Source organism: Ursus maritimus, unplaced genomic scaffold, assembly GCF_017311325.1.
Source record: "Ursus maritimus isolate PB19 unplaced genomic scaffold, ASM1731132v1 scaffold_1, whole genome shotgun sequence".
NCBI classification, from domain to species: domain Eukaryota; kingdom Metazoa; phylum Chordata; class Mammalia; order Carnivora; family Ursidae; genus Ursus; species Ursus maritimus.
In genome coordinates, this window is record NW_024423343.1 from 15,023,924 (window position 1) to 15,042,756 (window position 18,833).

Below are 18,833 nucleotides of genomic sequence, written 5' to 3' on the forward strand. Positions count from 1 at the left end.
GCACAGCAGAAGACGTCCTCACCAGAACCTGATCATGTTGGAACCCTGATCACAGACTACCAGCCTCCAGAACTATGAGAAATAAATCTCTGTTGTTTATAAGCCACCCAGTCTATGATACTTTGTTACAGAAGCTGGAAGGAGTAAGACCAGAGACAACATGCCGCTCACCATGTTGGAAGAGGGGATGGAAAACCTTAAGGACAGAAAAGGCTATGGCCATTGATGTGAAGAATTCTTTAATCATGTTCCTTAGCAAAAAAATGCAAGGTAAGAAAATACATGCCTAGAGCTGGGAGAACAAAACTTCAGCCCTATATTGAATGGGGCAGGAGAGGGGCAAAGAGAAGGAAGATGGAGTTGTACGGACAAAAGGATAAGCTCTCCTTGCATCCCCTCCTCCATGCCATGAAGGGAGGCTGCCGGGGCTCAAAGCTTGTCGCTGCCCGAGTCAAGGACCAAATCCCGATTTCATAAAGTTGCTCTAATGATCCAGTGCCGTGGGGCCATGGGCTCCTCCTTCAAACAAGTGACCTTGGCTGGTTATCTCCATGGTAACAGCTCACATCCCAAACTGTTCCTTCCTGCGTGGGAGGAAACATTTCAGAAATGGGGAAAGGCAAAATTGAACAGTGGTTTTTCTCTCTTATGACCCTTCTTCTTTGGCAAATCATATCCTTTTCCTGAATGTTGCAGTCTCCTGAGGAAACCGTGCACAGAAGAGAAGGTTCAGTGACTCTCATTTGCAGATGTCGGATCCAGGATACATTTTAAAAAGTAGAAGCCTGGAGCTGCTTTCCATTTACTTGCATGCAGCACTCAATATTTCGCAGGGGGTTTCACCGTTCTTGTCATTAGCAGCTCCCCCACCCCGAGAGAGAAAGGCCGGCATGTCTTCCTCCTGGTGAAAGAGAGACACCTCAGGTCAGAGAGGCCGGGTACTTTCTGCACAGCTGCAGAACCACAGAAAGCCAGACAAAATAAGGCTGAGTCTCCACTGAACCCCTATTTATCCTCTGCCTGAGCCACCGGCCTGGCCTGCTCAGTGAGCTGACATGTCTCCCTCCGGCCCTAGGCTCCAGCTCCTGTCCCATAACCCACGACGCTCCCGGTGGTTTTCTCCAGCAGGATGCCTAGACTGGGGGTAAGACACATGTAGGGTCTGTCTCTACCTGGAGTCGCGATTGCACTGCAAGCTCCAAGTTCTGTCTGTTCCACAACCTCTGTGATCAGAGCGACATTTTACAGGATGATAAATGGCCCTTCTCCAGCTGAGCCCTGGAAGTGCGCGCCTGACCACAAAACCCTCCAATTGCAGCTCGCAAATGTACCATGGGGTCTACTTTCCAAGCAGAATCATGAGCCAAGAGCACTCTTTCCCTGGCCCAAGTTCAGCCTTTCCCAGTAATTTGGATCCCATGGTTCTGTCCGTGAAAGCTAGCTTTTCCTCGGCAGCAGCCCCGCCTGACTGAGGTACGAAGGTGTAATTAGAACAGCATGCAGCAAGCGGGATGATCCATTTACCTCATCCCTAACATTTAAGTGCTTTAAAATATGTTTCTAATATCCTAGGTGCGGGGGGCCAAATTCCCTTCTCCGATTTTCACATGCATGAGTAAATCCACACAGACTAAACCCCTTGGGCCTTAGGTTCTGCTTAGAAGTTCTTCTTTTTTTTTTTTAAGAAAACAAATATTCCATTAAAACGACATAGTGTACTCTGCATATTTTTAGGACAATTAGAGTTTAGAATTCCCTCTTCTTCCGCCCCTGGTTTAAAAAAAATTTTTTTTTTGTTTTAACTCTTTCCTCACCAAGGATATTAAGCCCGGATAAATTGAAAGGCTTTGTTGTCTTTTTAAAATCATGTTCTCATCTTTCATTGTCAAAATACCAACTAGTGAATTGGGATCCTTGATGTGCTTTGGGAAGAATCCAGGCTCCGCTGTACTTTTGCCAGATGAAGACTTTAGGGAGACAGTTATTTGGGAACCTAATGGAAACATTGACTTGAAACTGAAAAGCTAAACTCACAGGAAGCAGGGAAACGGAAAAGTAAGGCCACTCTCTACCATCTGCTTGACTCAAAATGGGTCACTGGTTTGGGTCATTTTTCTTCAGCACTTCCGACGGTGTAAATAAAATCATAAAAGAGAGGCTGCGGCAGGCTGGCCGGACCTCAGCCTAGGGGAGAGAGCGAAAGCGAGACCAAGTGGGAGGGGCGAGCGGGTCACGTGACTGGGAGGGGCGGGAGCGCCAACCCTGGCTCCCCCGCCCGCGCGCTCCGCGGTCTTCAGTAGCTTTGCCCCTGTGCACTTCGCAGCTCCCCTGGCCCCTTAGTTTGTGCTGCCGCGGCCACTTGTGAGTAATGTCTGCCTAGCCAGCATGCAAACTAGATGAGTCCTTGCCACCAAATCTGGAGCCCCAGCTTTGCACCAGGTTGCCGTGTTCCTCTGCAGGTTCAAATTCAAGGGCCCCACAGCCACCCACTGTGAACCGAGAGGAGGATGTAAGACCCATCCGCAGCTTTTTTTTTTTTTTTTTTAATTCATTGCAATGCATATCAAAGGATGGGAAAGCCCAGCCCCGCTCCCTCCGTGACTCAGGCAGAAATAAGATACACCTTCCCCAGAGTCTGACCCGGGAAGATGACCCGGATCCAGAGACAGCTTGGGAAATGTCTGGGATGTCCTGGAAACTAGGAATCACACTGAAGAATCAAAGAGAGAGCTCATAACTTCTTCGGGAAAATGTGTTTGTTTATTTAAATTAAAAAACGGTGTGAAAATTACAAACTGTTAAATACAGAAGACGATTTTATACAACTTAATAGAATAAGAAGAAAGTATATACATCACTTTTTTAGCAGGCGCAGATAGACTTGCACCAAACTTCAGGATTAAGCAATGGAAAATGTGACAACGCACATGTCCCTCGCAGTAAAGCTTCAGAATTCAAGTGATTCCAGGCAAGGGGCCAAACTGAACTTGGCTTCTTTCACCTCAAACAGCCCCCTTTGGAGTAAATCCACACTCTGAATTTTAAAGTGAACGGAGGGCCCTTTTCCCCCAAACATAAATGTCCTCTAGCACTGTGTGAGGGCAAACTGATAAGCCCGCTCCCCTACTGTTAACCCTTATGGGAACAGTAGTTACTGCTATCTTCAATCAAGGAAGAACATGTGTAAAAAAAAAAAAAAAAAAAAAATTGTTTTTACTAGAATTAAATTTGACCTTTTGGTGTGTTTCTCTTCCTGCTTGCCTTTAAGGGCCTAATGGGTCTGCTACAAAGCTACTGACCGCAGGAATACACGGAGACGTTAGCGAGCATTCCCGAACGTTTGCTTTTAGAATTCTGGTTTCTCAGCTGAAGAAGTTCCCTCCTACCCAGGGAACTTTGCAGAGTAAAATGTGGTATCTGCCTCCCTGGTTCACTGCTGGGAAAATGACAGCATGAACGGGGTAGTGATTCGCCCTGAATCTCCCAGTTACATGTGTTCTGCGTCTCCAACTGCTCCTTTAAATAAGCAGATCCGTTCTCAGACTAACTGGCCAAGTGGGAAATATTTTGTCCAAGCTTCCTCACACCAGGCCATACAGGATTTATCACAGAGTCTTAAAATCCAAAGACATCCTCCCGGCCCCCTGGGGATCTAGATTCAGGAGTCTCATGAAGGCAGTAAGCCTCTTGATGACATGCCCAGGACCACACAGCAAATCAGTGTCAGGGCTCGAGATCAGAAAACAGAACCTGGACCCCTGCTTCGTCCAACCTCCGCCTGAGGATGCCCTTCTGGGTCCCGGCTACGGGACAAAATGCCATACCGTGGAGGCCCACTTTATGTCAGCTCCCAGCTCAGAAAACTAGGCTGGGAAAAAAGCAGCAGCAGAGCTAACGGCTTGGCCTTGTTCAACCCCACCATCAGCCCTTCTAGAAAGATCAGGAAAAGTCCCCTGCACAGCTGTTCAGAGTGCAGGTTCGATTCTGGGGAAGCCCTTCCAACCAAGAAAACTGTCATGCCAGCATGCGATGCTGGATGGTCTGAGGTCAGAGTCCAAGGTCACAGGTTAGACATAGGGTCAAAATAGCAGATTCTGTTTTATAATCCCAGCCAACGTTAGCAGGTTTAAAAGTTGCGTTTTTTTTTTCCTCACAGTATGCAAAAGAACAGGTTTGGATCTCCAGCTTTCTGCCATCAAAGTCCTCCATCAGACATCCCCCTCTAAGCCAAAGACCTCCTAAAGGAAGCTCTGTGACCTGCTGTGAACTCTTGCCACAGGTACACCGGAGAGGTACTTACAGCCAATCAGATCTAGAACAAAGCTCTAGGCAAAGTAGCAAATCAAAACCAGTCCGTCAGCCTGTCCTAGGCCTTGGGCAGCCCTGGGAGGGGGCAGATGCCCCAGGGCTTACCCAGGGCATCCGGTGAGAAAACAACGGCAAGCACAGCGACCTGCCCAATTCGGAACTGGAACCCCAAGCCCCAGACCCCAAAGTCAAGGTACACACTGCACATCTTCGGGGCTTTTCCGTGGCAGGTGTCCACCACAGGCCCGGTGTGGACTCCTGGCTGCTGACTCCCATGGAGCCTCGTCCCCCACCACCCCCGTGCAGGGGCTCGCCAACAGTCTCTTTAAAGTGGCAGCTGCACTGCAAAAGTGAAACCAGACACGGAAAGTGTCCTTCCTCTCCCTAAGGGTGCTGGCTGATGGGGCCGCCTCCAGGGGCCCTGGGGGTGCTAGGAATTCTGGTGGATGTTCTCTGAGGACCCTTCGCTGCTCTCGTTGAGGAGCGTCTCTGAAGTCTCCCCCAGCTCATCATCCGCCCCCTCCTCCTGGATGGGGAGGTGCACGTCTGGGGAGGAGGACTCGGAGCTCACGCTGTCTCCTTCCATGGAGCAGAGGGTGCAGGACAGGGCGGGCGCCACGCTCTCCTGCAGCACGTTCAGCATCATGGGCACCTGCACTGACCTCAGGCCCGACACCATGGGCAGCGGCTTCATGGCCTCCCCCCAGAGCCTCTCCTCATCTTTGTACAGCAGCAGGAGGCTGGACTTCTTCTCCCGCCTCTTAGATTTCATATAGCCCAGCATGATTCCGATCAAGAAAACGCCGTAGAAGGACATGACAACCAGAACGTAGAAGTATTCATTGCCGTTGCTGCTCTCGCTGCCAGGCACGTGGGACACCAGGTGGCTGCTGGGGGCTGCAGTGCTGGGGTGTGTGCTGTTCAGAGGTTCCATCTTCAGCATTGAAGCGCCGTGCACACAGCCAGGGTCTGGGGAGAAACCTGCAGGTTAGAACACTCCCACGGCCCGCGGTACAGCGAGGAAGCTGAGCACGCGGTTTGTGGGATTGCAACATCAAAAGGGCTGATAACTGCATGGAGAAATCGTGGTAAGAAGACCCACAAAATACCTAACGGGTGAGCTATGAGAGGCCAGAGTGGATGGAGGGAAGGGAGGGAGGGATAGGGAGAAATGCGACAAGGACTTTCCTTTTTTAGGGTATACGTGTCGTGGTATCTGCATTTCATAAAGTGAGTGTGTAAAATCATTGCTTTTATCATTTTAAAAGCAAAAGGGAAAAATCAGCCTAAGACAAGGGAGCATAGAGAAAATAAATCACATTTTAGGCACTGGGAAACTTTTTCTAACTGAGCCAAAGAGAAAAAAAAGAAAGCTTACATGTTGCTTCTCAAACATAAACCTATTTTTAATTCAAAACCGAGTTTCCTGAGAACAGAGAAAGGGAAGGAAAACCTCATCTACTAATTGCACAAAAGAGCCCTCTCTCAAATGTTTCTGAAGCCAAGTTGCATTGCTAACTTACCCAAGGCTGGCAAATTCTTCCCAAGTCCTGAGTTGTTAAATGGCCAAGTCCAAGAGCGTCCTTCCTCTCTGCGGGGCTCCGCACTCTGACAACTCTCCTGCTGCCGTTGGGATATATAGTCAAGAAATGCATCGTCACGTGTTCTGGGAGGAAGATTTACAACAGAGGTTGGTCGTGGCAGAGCGAACAGTCACAGCACTGCAGTTCAACTCACTGAACTTCGCAGCTGTGAAAAGAAAGAGACTGGGAATCGGGGATTTCTCCTCACTCCCGAGCCCCGAGCCAAACCTTCCAGGTGGCCCTGAAAACGAGTGGAAAGAGGAGAAAAGAATGTGCCCAGTTGGAACTGTTCTCCCAAGTCCGCTCTCATTGAAAATGAGTTCACGTTTCATCTCCCTCTTGGGGAATAACCATGATGCCTTCTGCAGGTTTTCAGAGACAGTCAAATACCATCGTCTGGATAAAAGACAGTTGGAAGCAAGTGCAGGATGTACTGTCAAGGAACTCGGGCTTACGTTTCAGTCGTCCCACTAACAATACAAATGTCATAAATCCTTACTGAGCTTTCTGTGCCTCAGATGCCTGATTCGTAAAATTGCTGGATGTGGGAGCTTCGAAGCGGAGAACTTATATGAACTGTGTGAACTTTTGAATCCCTATCGGCTTCATCATGCTAAGATTTAGGGCTGCCTGGTACAGGGGAGCCTTTTTAAAACTTGGAGACGTTCTACCCGTCTTGTGCACCAAGTTCATACGTTTATTTTCTTATAATTAAAATGTGTCTTCCAGATTGTTTCCCATCGCCTGCGTGAAGTGGAAATGGGTTATGGTGCAAGACGCTGCGGGCAGGTTTTCTCCTGTTGGATGGCACATCCCCGATCCTCCATAGCGTCCCACAGAGACCATGCACACGTCTCTTTGCTGTCTCCGGCGGGTCAGGGGAGGAGCAGAGATTCTTCTGATGACCTGCTGAGCACAGTTCAAGCTTTTAAAACCTATGCAGAGTTCGTGTTAAAATGGTCGCTGTGATCAAAATTGGAAAAGGAATGGAAGACTTTGATGTTAGCCCATCCGCTCCCCGGGACGCTTATTCTGAGAGGCTATTATTCTAAGTTAAAGTCAACTGGGAGGGATGCTCGGTTCCCAGTGGTCTGGTGGCCTATGAATTGCAGCCAGACTGTCTTGGGGAATCGACTCTAGAGAAAACATTTCTCGTGGTTCTGCTGTTGTTAAACCGAAGCCGGGGGCAAGCATGGCCACACCCCTCTTCCGCATCTGGAGTGTATATAGCCCACGCACTGGGCTGTTCCTGGCGGCTGCACAAACCCACGAGGTTAGTGCCTGGTCCTGAGTCTGTCGGGATACCTGTGGAAAGAGCAGGCTAATGAACACAGGATGCTCTTTGCCCTACTGCTCTACTCACCTATGGTTTAGGTTATGTTCACCCATAAGGCCCCAAGTGGCTCCTGCATATAACCCCTGAGCACGCCAACACCAAGATCATCCTACACTGGACCTTTGCTCACACCAATAAAGACATCCTCATGGGTGCATCAATAATTGCAAAGTTCCACAGCTACCTTGACCAAGATAGATTTGGCCTTATCAACTTGTACTTATCATAAGTACCTGACAACTTCCATCTTCAGCTATGCCTCTGGTGGTTTGTCAGGGTCATGAGAGTAAGAGAGACCCGGGAGAGACATGTCTGCAGATTGTGGATCCCCGTATGGTAGACTATGTACTTTGGGACATATGAGTTTAGTAATCACCCATCAATGGTCAAACACGGCAAACTGGAAACTTTGAGGAGGCAGAGAGGAGATGGGGAAAAGGGAGAGCAGATTTAAGGAGCAAGGAAGCACGGAGCCTGGTGCCAGGAAGCCAAACAGAGGCCAAAGTTTCAAATAAGAGAAATCCCCAAAATCAAGCCAACAGTCCCAAGACAGTAAAACCAATAAGAGACAGATGAAGCGAGAATGGAGTCCAAAAGACAAAGCCATTCCGAGACCTAAGAAGAGCAAAATCTTTTACAGGCATAAGGGAGGAAACAGCCCAGATGAAACTCTGCTGGATGCCTCCTTGGTGTCTCTGCTTCTTCTAGGACTCCATGCTGACTCAATGTTTCTCCTACGCGTCAATGAAATGATGCAAAGCGCTTTAGCGCCATATTGCCCGAATGCATGTGCCCCATCTGTGCTTTTTGTTGTCGTCTTTGAGAGTGCTTTGTGGCTAAGAAGAGCGCCAGGTTGCTTGATGCACGTGTGCCTGACTCTAGATTTTTTTATTGTTGCTCTTTTCTCTCCCACTAAGAATACAATTTAAGTTGTGGGGCTTGCAACCTTATTACACATAGCTCAATCTTCTTCCTAGCTCTCGCTCATAACAGTATTACGAGAATTATGGCAGCGAATAATGGCATAAGTAGTGAGGGAGGAAGGAAGAGCCTCTACAAACTGCACTTTTTCAGGGAGAGGATAGTGACACACGAGAATGCTTAATTACATCTACCTGGTGCCACAGTTTCAGGAGACAGCAATGTTAAAGAAGTAAATCCATTTTCCAGATACTTTCTCCTACTGCGTAGTTTGCATTTCCGTTTTCTTAACAGTGTCTTTGAAGAACAAAACTTTCTTCTTTTTTTTTTTTTAAAGATTTTATTTATTCATTCGACAGAGATAGAGACAGCCAGCAAGAGAGGGAACACAAGCAGGGGGAGTGGGAGAGGAAGAAGCAGGCTCATAGCAGAGGAGCCTGATGTGGGGCTCGATCCCAGAATGCCGGGATCACGCCCTGAGCCGAAGGCAGACGCTTAACCGCTGTGCCACCCAGGCGCCCCAAAACTTTCTTCTTTTTGATGAAAACCAATTAATCAAAATTTTTTATGGTTTGTGCTTTCTTTGTATCTTAAGAAATTTTTGTCTAACCCAAGGTCACAACAATTTTCTCCTATAAACTTTCTAGCTTTAGCTCTATGATTCATGTCAAGTTAATTTTTGTATGTAATGCAAGGTATGGATCAAGACTCATTTTTTGGTCGCATATGGTGGTCCAGTTGCTCCAACATCATGTATTGAAAAGACAATCCTTTGCCCATTGAGTTGTCTTGAAACCTTGCTCAAAAATCAATTAAACCATATATTTGTGGGTCTATTGCTGAGCTCTCCATTCTGTTCTTTTGATCTATCTGTCTTTGCATCAGTGCCATGTTTTTGATAAATCCACCCTAAACTGGCATTTTAAAAGAGTCTGAGGTTTCTGCAGACCATACGTAGCTGAGTGTCTGTTGTCAATTGGGCATTTGGTAAAGGCTTTGCTTACCTCAACCCTGTGAGGTAAGAATTACCATAACCCCCCATCCCATAGATAAGGAAATGGAACATCAGAGAGGCTAAGCAAATTGCTCAAGGCCAGACCAATAGTAGTAGACTCAGGATTTGAACCCAGGTCCATGCGATTCCAGAGTCCATTCTCTTTTCCCTACCCTTTGCTTCACTCAATGGGAATCAGGAAAGGGACTGAGAAAAAGTAGAAAATAGAAGAGGGGTATTTTTCCAGCTTTTTTTTTGAGCCTTCATAAAACTTTCTTTTAAAAAGTGAATTTCTGGGGCATCTGGGTGGCTCAGTCGGTTAAGCGTCTGTCTTCAGCTCAGCTCTTGATCTCAAGGTCCTGGGATCTGTGCTCAGTGGGGAGTCTGTTTCTCCCTCTGCCTCTCCCCCTGCTCCTGCTCTCCCTCTCTCTCTCTCAAAAATAAATAAAATCTTTTTAAAAATAAATAAATAAAAAGTGAATTCTTACATGGCCAGACATAAATACAAGTGTGTATTTACAAACTGACTCAAGCGTAAATGCAAATGTGCAATTGCAAATTGTTTATTCCGAATTCATGCCATCAAAAACTTTGGAGGCTACACCAACCTTAGTATGTTCTAGAAGTTATCAGTGAAATCGTCATATTTTTATCCTATCTCCATATTGTCTGTAGTAAAACAGTTTCCCTTTTGCTTGTATTTATAGCTGATTTCTGGTCTTGTTTTGATTTTTTTTTCCCCTACGTAATCCTGACCCACAACCTTCTCCAGAGCTTTGAGTATTTTAACTTCCTGGTAACGTCATTTTCACCAAATGACCCTGGCCACACATCTCTGAAATTATTTTAGCAGCTTCTGTGACTAAACAAAGTCAGTGCTGGGATAAGAGCGTGGTGGTGAATCTCATCAGATTAAACGTAAGCCTGGAGTACAGAGATCTGACCCGGCTCGGCCTCCCCCGTGCTACGTGACTGGCTAAGTTACATCATTTCTCTGTGTTTCAGTGTTGGCCCCACAGGCATGTCAAGACTAGGATAATTAATTGTCTCCAGATACTCAGAAATGTCCCATAGTCCATGCGGACAGCCATCTTCAGAGGAAGGAACAGAACAGAAGATATGGGATAACCAGGCTGCAGGACTGGCAGAATATTGCAAAATGCAACTCTCGGTGTCCACCCCAATGCTGTTTTCCCAGAAACCCTTTCTGAAAAGTTGTGTCTGGGAACTCTTGCTGTGGTCATCCCTAGTAATGCCCTGAGTCACCCTCTCTAGACACATACTTTGTAGCATTCCTAGCACTTGGAGTAAAACAGTACTGGGTATCTGCTGGTGCTTAGTAAGACCTCCAGACCCCCGTAGAACATCAGCCGTGTCTCGGGAGGGATGTGTCTATAGGCAGGACATCACCCACAAGACATTAGGATGCAGGAACTCAGAACTCTTAAGATTAGAGAATGCCTAATAAAGTCGTCATTAACTTGCCCTTGTTATTTATTCAAACTCTTTTTTGCCTGGTATATTTAGCAAATACTTGCATAGTGCCTGAAATGCCTCAGGAATGGCTACAAACACTTTATAAATTTTATCTTATTGAATCTTCCTAAAAATCCTGTGAGATAGGCTCTAGGATCATCCCTATTACATGGATAAGGAAACTGAGGCACGGAGTGATTGGAGTAACCTGCCCCAGATCACATGGCTAGTACATGGCAGAGCTGGCTTCGGAACCCAGACTGGAGATTTTGGTGACAGTGTCTTTGAGTCTCACCACCCACCATACCACATGGCCTATTCTAGTTACTGAGTGTCCCAGGCACAGCACTATGCCCTGGATCTGTATGAAGTGAGAAAAGAGAGAGAGTCTCATTATCTCGTGCAGCCTAAACCCTGTTGGATACCGAGGATTGGGGTCATACCCACACCTGGAAAAATCTGAAAGGTGAGAGACTGTGTCCAGCTCTGGCTTTGGAGAAAGGCTGTTGAGTAAGGAAAGCTCACGCTCCCGGAGTCTGACAGGAGAAAGATACTGCAGTGTTTCCGATAGCCCAGACGTGGGCCACACAAGAGGCAGCACACAGACCTGGGATACAAGCTAGTTCCTGCCCAAGATGGCGGCCCAAGGGCTGAGGGAAGACATTCGTTCCCCGCATCCAAAGAAAATGCCTGGAATGGGGGCAGAGCCCATGGTCCTACCCACCAATGGCCTTCAGTCTTTCCAAGGCCCAAGGGGAGGGGAGCACTTGAGAGGGAAGGACAGAAGTTTTGACTGTAAATGAACTTGAGAGGTTCTAACCATCATGTGGGAATGAGAATTTTAATTACCAAACCGAGGCTGCTTGGGGAGACTAGAACAGCCAGAGGATTTTTTTGTTACCTAAGAGGGACCAGAAAGGTCGTGGGATCTGCTCCCAGACTTCCACCCTGGGGCAGGGGAAGAACTGGCCCCAGAGAATGAGTCTGAAGAAGTAACGGGACTCATCATAAGGGTTGCTTTGTGATGACACCCTGCAAGCCCTGCTTGTTTATCAGGAAGTCACATGTGCGGAATGCTGGCCCCAGTGCCTGCAGCTAGCGAGTGTCCACTCATCACAAATACCAAACAATGTGAGAAAAACACAAAAGGACAACATTTGGGGAGCCCCACGGCAGGATCTACCTGAAATTTAAGTTGGAGAACTGGAAGTGATTGTTCGGTTTCATTCTGAGCACCTAGAGTGGAATAATAGCAAGACTGTGCCAGGGACTCCTCACAGACTTTCTTATTTAATTTCCACAAGAGCCCAGTGCAGGCTGTTCCGAGCAGAGTTGTATAAACGTAGACAATGGGGTGTGAGAAGGCGAGTAACTTGTCCTGCTCCCACAGCAGGACATAGCAGACCTGCGATGGGCCATCCTGCCTCCCACTGAAACCACGCCAGACACGTACTCCATTCCTGGGACACACACTGCTTGGCCGTTCTTGGTCACTTCCTCTGGCCCCAGCTAATCAAGGGGTCAGGACCGGCGTTGGAGCACCATGGACAAAGGGGGCTCATGAAGGACTCGCTGAATCCAATTGAGAAAGACAAAGCCGACAGTCTTTTTAAAAAAAGTTTTGAAGCCCTTGGAAGGTTTTCTTAAACCCTCTAAGTAACAGATTATAACACAGGGCCCAATAAAAGCTGAGGTGGACTATAGTTAATAATACAGTATTACACACTTGACGGCTGCCGAGAGTAGATCTGAAACATTCTTCCCACCAAAAAAAAAAAAGAAAAGTTAACCGTGTCAACTCTGTGAGGTGACAGATGTGTTAATTAACTAGCCCTAGGCAATCATTCTACACGTGTATGTATGTCAAATTGTCACGTGATACACTTTAAATATATACAATTATATCTGTCCATTATTCTTTAATAAAGTTAAAGAAATCTAAGAGACAGAGCTGGAGTCTAAGTCATAGGACAGCCCAAAGCCAAGAGGCCATGAGTCTATTTTGCCACAGCCATAACCGTGCCAGCAGTCAAGGTCAGCCCCGCTGGGCCTGGAGAATGGACAGCTCGTCAAGTTTAGCTCACCTGTTGAGAAACTGTAGGTGGGATTTGCCTATAGGATCACAACTGGGACCCAAAGAGACCAAAGCCACTCTTCATGCAGGCTAGCAACTGCAAAGAGAGGCGTTCTGCTTCCCATGAGAGACCAAGGAATGAAGACCTGACACAGGGATGTGGAGCTTGATACCCAGAACCATGCTGAGAGCAAGCATTCCTTCTGAGCTCAAGAAATAATTCACTCCTTGGGGCGCCTGGGCGGCTCAGTTGTTAAGCGTCTGCCTTCGGCTCGGGGCGTGATCCCAGCGTTCTGGGATCAAGCCCCACATAAATAAATAAAATCTTTAAAAAAAAAAAAAAAAAAGAAGGGAAGAAAAGAAATAATTCACTCCTGCACACAAGCAGGAAAAGAGTGTCAGAAATGTTGATCCATACCGAACAGTGAGCATGAGGAGAGGAGAATGTACCCTGCCCTGTCCAGGGAATGGGGGGGGGGGTGATGGGGAGGGTGTCCTGGAATGTGAGATGGTCATTGACCATCAGTTGGGTAGATTCAGAGCTTGGTGTCTTCGGTTAATGTGTCCAGAAATTTCAGCCAAACCCCATCTCAGTCCTGACCCCATGTGCCACTATGCCTGACCTGAATAAATGACATGTTCATTAGGTCTATGTCACTTCATTTATTCACTCACTGATTCATTTATTCAAACAAATACACGTGTCCTGCAACCTAAACCAACAGGTATTTCATAAAATTAAAGGATCAAAACAACAACAAGAAATTATTCTAAAGAAAAGAAGTCAAAATAAAAATTAGCACTGGACAACAGTGGCTGGCATTGGGACTTTGCCAGATCCCAGCTTCCTGCATGAATACCATTAGCTTCCTCTTTGAAGGGGACCGAGCACTTGTCTACAATGGCTCACACTCCTCATGGCAGCTCAGACACGGCACTGCGATCCCCTCCTCACGCTGGATCCCTGCAGCGCTGCTCCAGCCTCCAGCGACTGCCTAGTGTGAGAGCAGTCAGGCTCAGCCCTGGGATGACTCTATGACATAGGCACAACCCATGGAAAGCCAGGTCCTCAAGGCAAGTCGCCTGGGCAAGGACCTCTTTTTTTTCCTATAAGAAAAAAAATTCTGAGGCTCATTTGACAGTAAATATCTTATTGCCTTTGCTTTTATTTCATAGAAGTGGAAAGGCAAATTTTACCTCTTCCTTCAGTCTAGGTAAAGCTTGGTTAAATTATCCAAGCCACCTAGGCCTAAGAAGAAAAATAATAATCCCCATCATGGTGAGAAATGGGTAGAAAAGCAGAGGGATTAAAAACACAGGTTCCAGAATCAGGGCCCTCCACTCAGGTGCTAGTTTCTGCCACTCACCACCTTATTGACCTGCCTGTGCCTGGATTCAGGTCGTTGTAAGGAGTAAATGAGATCGTATATAGACTTCGCGTACTGTCTGGCAACTAGGAAGCACTGCGTAACTTAGGGGTCAACGGTCAGTCCTTACCACAGCCAGAAAATGTTCCTAACATTTTTTAAATTGAGATAATACTGGCCACACCATAAAATTCATGATTTTGAAGTGTACAATTCAGTGGTTTTTCATTTATTCACAATGTGCAACCATCATCACTATCTAATTCCGGAACATTTTTGTTATCCCCCAAAAAACTCCATACCCATTACCTTCATCCCACACCCCAACCAAGAACCTTCTGTCTGTATGGATTTGCCCACTCTCCACATTTCACAGAAATAGAATCACACGGGGCACCTGGGTGTCTCAGTTGGTTAAGGGTCCGACTCTTGATTTTGGCTCAAGTCATGATCTCAGGGTCATGAGATTGAGGCCCATGTGGGATTTTCTCTCTCCCTTTCCCTCCGCTCCTCCCCCCTGCTGGCTCTCTCTCTCTCTCTGTCTCTTAAAAAAAAGAAAAAAGAAAAAGAAATGGAATGGAATGACACAATATGTGGTCCTTTGTGCCTGGCTTCTTTCACTTAGCACAATATCTTCAAGGTTCGTTCATGTTGAAGCAAGTGTCAGCACTTCCTTCCTTTTTAAGGCTGAATAATATTCCTCCGTGGGGAGCCAACACATTTTGTTCATCCATTCATCAGTTGTTGGATATTTTATGTTGTTATTGCTCTATGGCTTTTGTGAATAATGTTGCTGTGAACAATTACGTACAGGATTGAAATTGAAACATATGTTTTCAATTCTCTTGGGTATAAACCTAAGAGTAGGGTTACTACATCCTATAAGAATCCTATGTTTAACTTTTTGAAGAACCACCAAACTATTTTTCACAGAGGCTATACAATTCCAGATGCTTGCCAACAATTTTGAGGGTCCCCTTGCCAACACTTGTTATTTTCCTAAATTTGATCACAATTGTATTTTCCTATATTTGATCACAAAATAATATTTCTGTGTGGTTTTGATATGTATTTCCCTGCTGACTAAAGATGTTGAGCAGCTTTTCACGTGCTTCATGGTCATTCGTATGTATTATTTGAGAAATGTTGTTCAAGTCTTTTGCCCTTTTTTTCCATTGGATTGTCTTTTTATTGTTACATTGTAAGAATTCTTTATATATTCTAGATATTAAACCCTTATCAGATATATGATTTGCAAACATTTTCTCCTACCCTTTGATCCACCAAAGTTTTTAATTTTGATAAAGTTCCACTAATCTTTTTCTATTATTTCCTATGCTTTTGGTGTCATATCTAAGAAATTGTTGCCTAGCCCAAGGTCACAAAGATTTACACCTATGTTTCCTTCCAAAATTTTATGGTTTTGTCTTTTATATTAAGTTTCTTGATCCATTTTGAGTTAATTTTTGTGTATGATGTGATGTGGAGGTCCAAATACATTATTTTACATGTGGATCTCTTTTCCCCATTGAATGGTCTTGGTACTCTTCTAGAAAATCAATTGACTGTATATGTTTGGCATTATTTGGGAGCTCTCGATTCTATTTCATTGATTTATATGTCCAGGCTTACACCAGTACCACATTATTTTGAATTCTGTACCTTTGTAGTAAGTTTTGAGATCAGAAAGTGTGAGTCGTCCAAATTTCTTCTTCTTTTTTAAGACTTTTGGCTATTCTAGGGTTCTTGTAATTTCATATAAATTTTGGAATCAGTTTGTCTATTTCTAAAAAAACAAAGACAATTGGAATTGTGATAGGGATTCTACTGACTCTGTAGATCAGTTTGGGGAGTACTGACATCTTCGTAATATCAAGGTTTCCAATCCATGAACACAGATGATTTTCCATGTATTTATTCAGAAATACTTAATTCTTAAAACAGCGTTTTGTAGTTGTCAGTGTACAAGCCTTATACTTCATCTGGTAAATTTATTACTTAAGTATTTCATTCTTTTTGATGCAATGGTAAAAGGAATTGCCTTTTTCATTTTATTTTCGTATTGTTCATTGCTAGTGTATAGAAATACAATTGACTTTACACATTGGTATATTCTGAAACTACGATGAATTTGTCTATTAGTTCTAACAGATTTTTTTTAGTAAATTCCTCAAAATTTTTTCATCTATAAGATCACGTCATCTGCAAGTAAAGATGGCTTTACTTCTTCCATTTCAATCTGCATTACTTTTATTTCCTTTGCTTGTCTACACGTTGTTTGCTTACTTTTCTGGACCAGTTCGGTACCATCTGTGTTCTTTGTCATGCGTGGCCACTGAAATCTGTACTCGGTTTGTTTGGTGCTTAGCTAATGATCACACAATGATTCATTTTACTTAACTCCTAGAACCAAGAGATTTCCTAGTCCTTATCACAGGATTCTGTGTGCCAGTTGGGGCACACCTTCCACACTCAGACAGGCAGTTTATAACTCTGCCTTAGCCTTCACTTCCCACTCGCTCAGAGCTTCAGTTTCAGCCAGAGGTGACAGCTTACCCTCTACTCAGGGCTTTCCTGCGTGTGCACAGCCCCTGTCCAGGGGTGTGACTCTCTAGGTTCCCAGGAATATGTCAGAGCTTTGCAAAGCCTCTGTGAGAATTTCGTTCTTCAGTTTTTTTCTTTTCAGTAGTCATTTTTGTTTTTCTTGTAAGTTTATTGGTGGCCCCAACCATCACCCACCGCCTCAGGCGATCACAAAGTTAATCAGTTGCCTCTAATGGTTTCAGCAAGTTGCCCTGGTTTTCCTCAATAGACAAATTTGAGTTAAGCAAATAAGACAACTTTGCAAAGAGTGTCTCCCAGGGAATAACTAGAAAGGTAAAATAATGGCAATTCTCTGAAAATAAGGCTTTAAAGGAGTTCCCAGGCCATTCTGCTCCCTCTGGTGGCTGCCAGGCGACTGGATTTCAGTGTGATTTCATTTTCAGGCTGTTAATTTTTCAGGCTACTGCAGAGCTGAAAAGGAGAATAGGAACAGGGTAACTTAAAACACCATAAAGCTTGTTGTTCTTACTGAAATTCAATCATTTTTCCTGAATAAACACGCCCTAGCTTGTGGCAAGCCTTTGGTTAATTTCTAGGGTTGTGAAAAAGTCAATTCAGACCATTTTTGCCAGTTTTCTTGATGCTTCTATCAAGGAGAGAATTTTCAGAGGTCTTTACTCTGCCATTTTCACCGACATCACTTCGGTCTAGCATTCTGAATGCATTATAGTGCTGTGGTCAGAATTTGAGTTCCGGCAGCCAGACTGGGTTCAAATCCCAGCTCTACCAGTTACCAGCTGTGTCACCTTAGGCAAGTTCCTCAACTTCTCTGGGCCTCATTTTCCTTCTCTAAGAAGTAGAGATATAATAATAGCATCTCCTGCATCGGACTGTAGTAAAAATTAAGAATTAATACATAAGGGCACCTGGCTGGCTCAGTCGGTTAAATGCCCAATTCTTGATCTCAGCTCAGGTCCTGATCTCAGGGTCGTGAGTTCAAGCCCTGCATTGGACTCCACATTGGGCACAGAACATATTTGAAAAAAAAAAAAGAAGAAGAAGAATTAATACATGAAGAAAGCCTAGTACAGTGTCCAGCATATAGTAACAATTTAATAAGTATTGGTAATATTGGTGCTGCTATTGCTGTTATTGTTATTATGTCATTCCTCTAAGCATTGCTAGGGGAAGGGCTATTATTCTATCTGTTTGACAAATGGAGAAAGGGGAGCAGAGAGGGGCAGGAACTTGCCAGGGGTCACACAGCTAGTGGTCCTGACTCTGCTGCTACAAACCAAGCTGTAAGGTGACCTCCAAGTTCATGTCTTCTTATGCCACTGATCCACCATCAAGGAAGTCAGGGATTGGAGGCATATAACAGACACTGAGCTCCATGCCTGCCACACTGATTCCCTGAGGACTGGAGACCCCCACTGCATCTTCTCTTGTTGTATATCCAGCAGAGAAGGGAGAGTGAAAGTCCATGCACACAGGTGGTACAAAGCAAGTTCTAGGGGGAGCAAAGAGAGGGAAACGTGCAAATGGAGAAAGGGCTCTGGGAGTAAAAATCAGTGAGGTGAAACATCATATTCCCCACATTGATTTTCACACTTACTTACCATTGACAGGAAGTATATTCCTTCATCAGTTCCAATTTGTATTGATATTGCTTGCTTTCTAGAGTCTGGTGGCATCTAGGAGACATGGCCAGCCACTCCAAATTTCTTGCCTCAGTGAACACCCCACTAGGGGGTGCAAAACCCTTGCAGGCCAACTCCCTATGCTTGCTGCCTCCTGCCACCTGTCTTAGGTAGCTCCATTATCAAACAAATATTAAGCATCCTCTCTGGGCAAAGGATACCATGCCATGGGGTGCGAGGGGCTCTTCATTAGTGTGGGGGGGGTCCAAAGATAAGAAGGAGTCTCCAGCTTCAAGAAGCCAAGAGCCATGTATAAAAATAAAGCAAGAGCTCAGTCAAGTGGAGAGCCATTAGTCCCAAGGGCCAACAGTCAGGTAGAAATCATGGGTCCACGTGGTTCTGAAGGAAGTGCTCCTTCAGTCTGGGTGGATCGGTGAGGCTTGGCCTCAATGCACAACTAGGAGTTGAGTGGGAGATCAGTGGGGTGGCAGAGCTGGTCCAGGGGCGTGGAGCAAACTCATGAAAGCAGAGAGCACAGGACATGGTCAGGCACCAGCTGGGTATTTGCTGGCGAGCACTGGGAGAACGGG

The 18,833-nt window shown here is 45.5% G+C and overlaps 1 protein-coding gene and 1 long non-coding RNA gene across 2 annotated transcripts; both read right to left on the reverse strand.

Annotated features, from left to right (window-relative positions):
- Positions 1–222: 222 nt before the first annotated feature.
- Positions 223–2,155, reverse strand: LOC121104385. Its single transcript, XR_005836656.1, has 2 exons — positions 2,035–2,155; positions 223–901 (listed from the first exon to the last, which is right to left on the reverse strand). It is a non-coding gene; the product is annotated as an uncharacterized LOC121104385 (long non-coding RNA).
- Positions 2,156–2,263: 108 nt separating this feature from the next.
- KCNE4 (potassium voltage-gated channel subfamily E regulatory subunit 4) lies at positions 2,264–6,109 on the reverse strand. Its single transcript, XM_040639853.1, has 2 exons — positions 5,832–6,109; positions 2,264–5,277 (listed from the first exon to the last, which is right to left on the reverse strand). The coding sequence occupies exon 2, from the start codon at positions 5,249–5,251 to the stop codon at positions 4,739–4,741; it is 513 nt and encodes a 170-aa protein (XP_040495787.1). The 5' UTR covers positions 5,252–5,277; positions 5,832–6,109; the 3' UTR covers positions 2,264–4,738.
- Between the last annotated feature and the right edge of the window lie 12,724 nt (positions 6,110–18,833).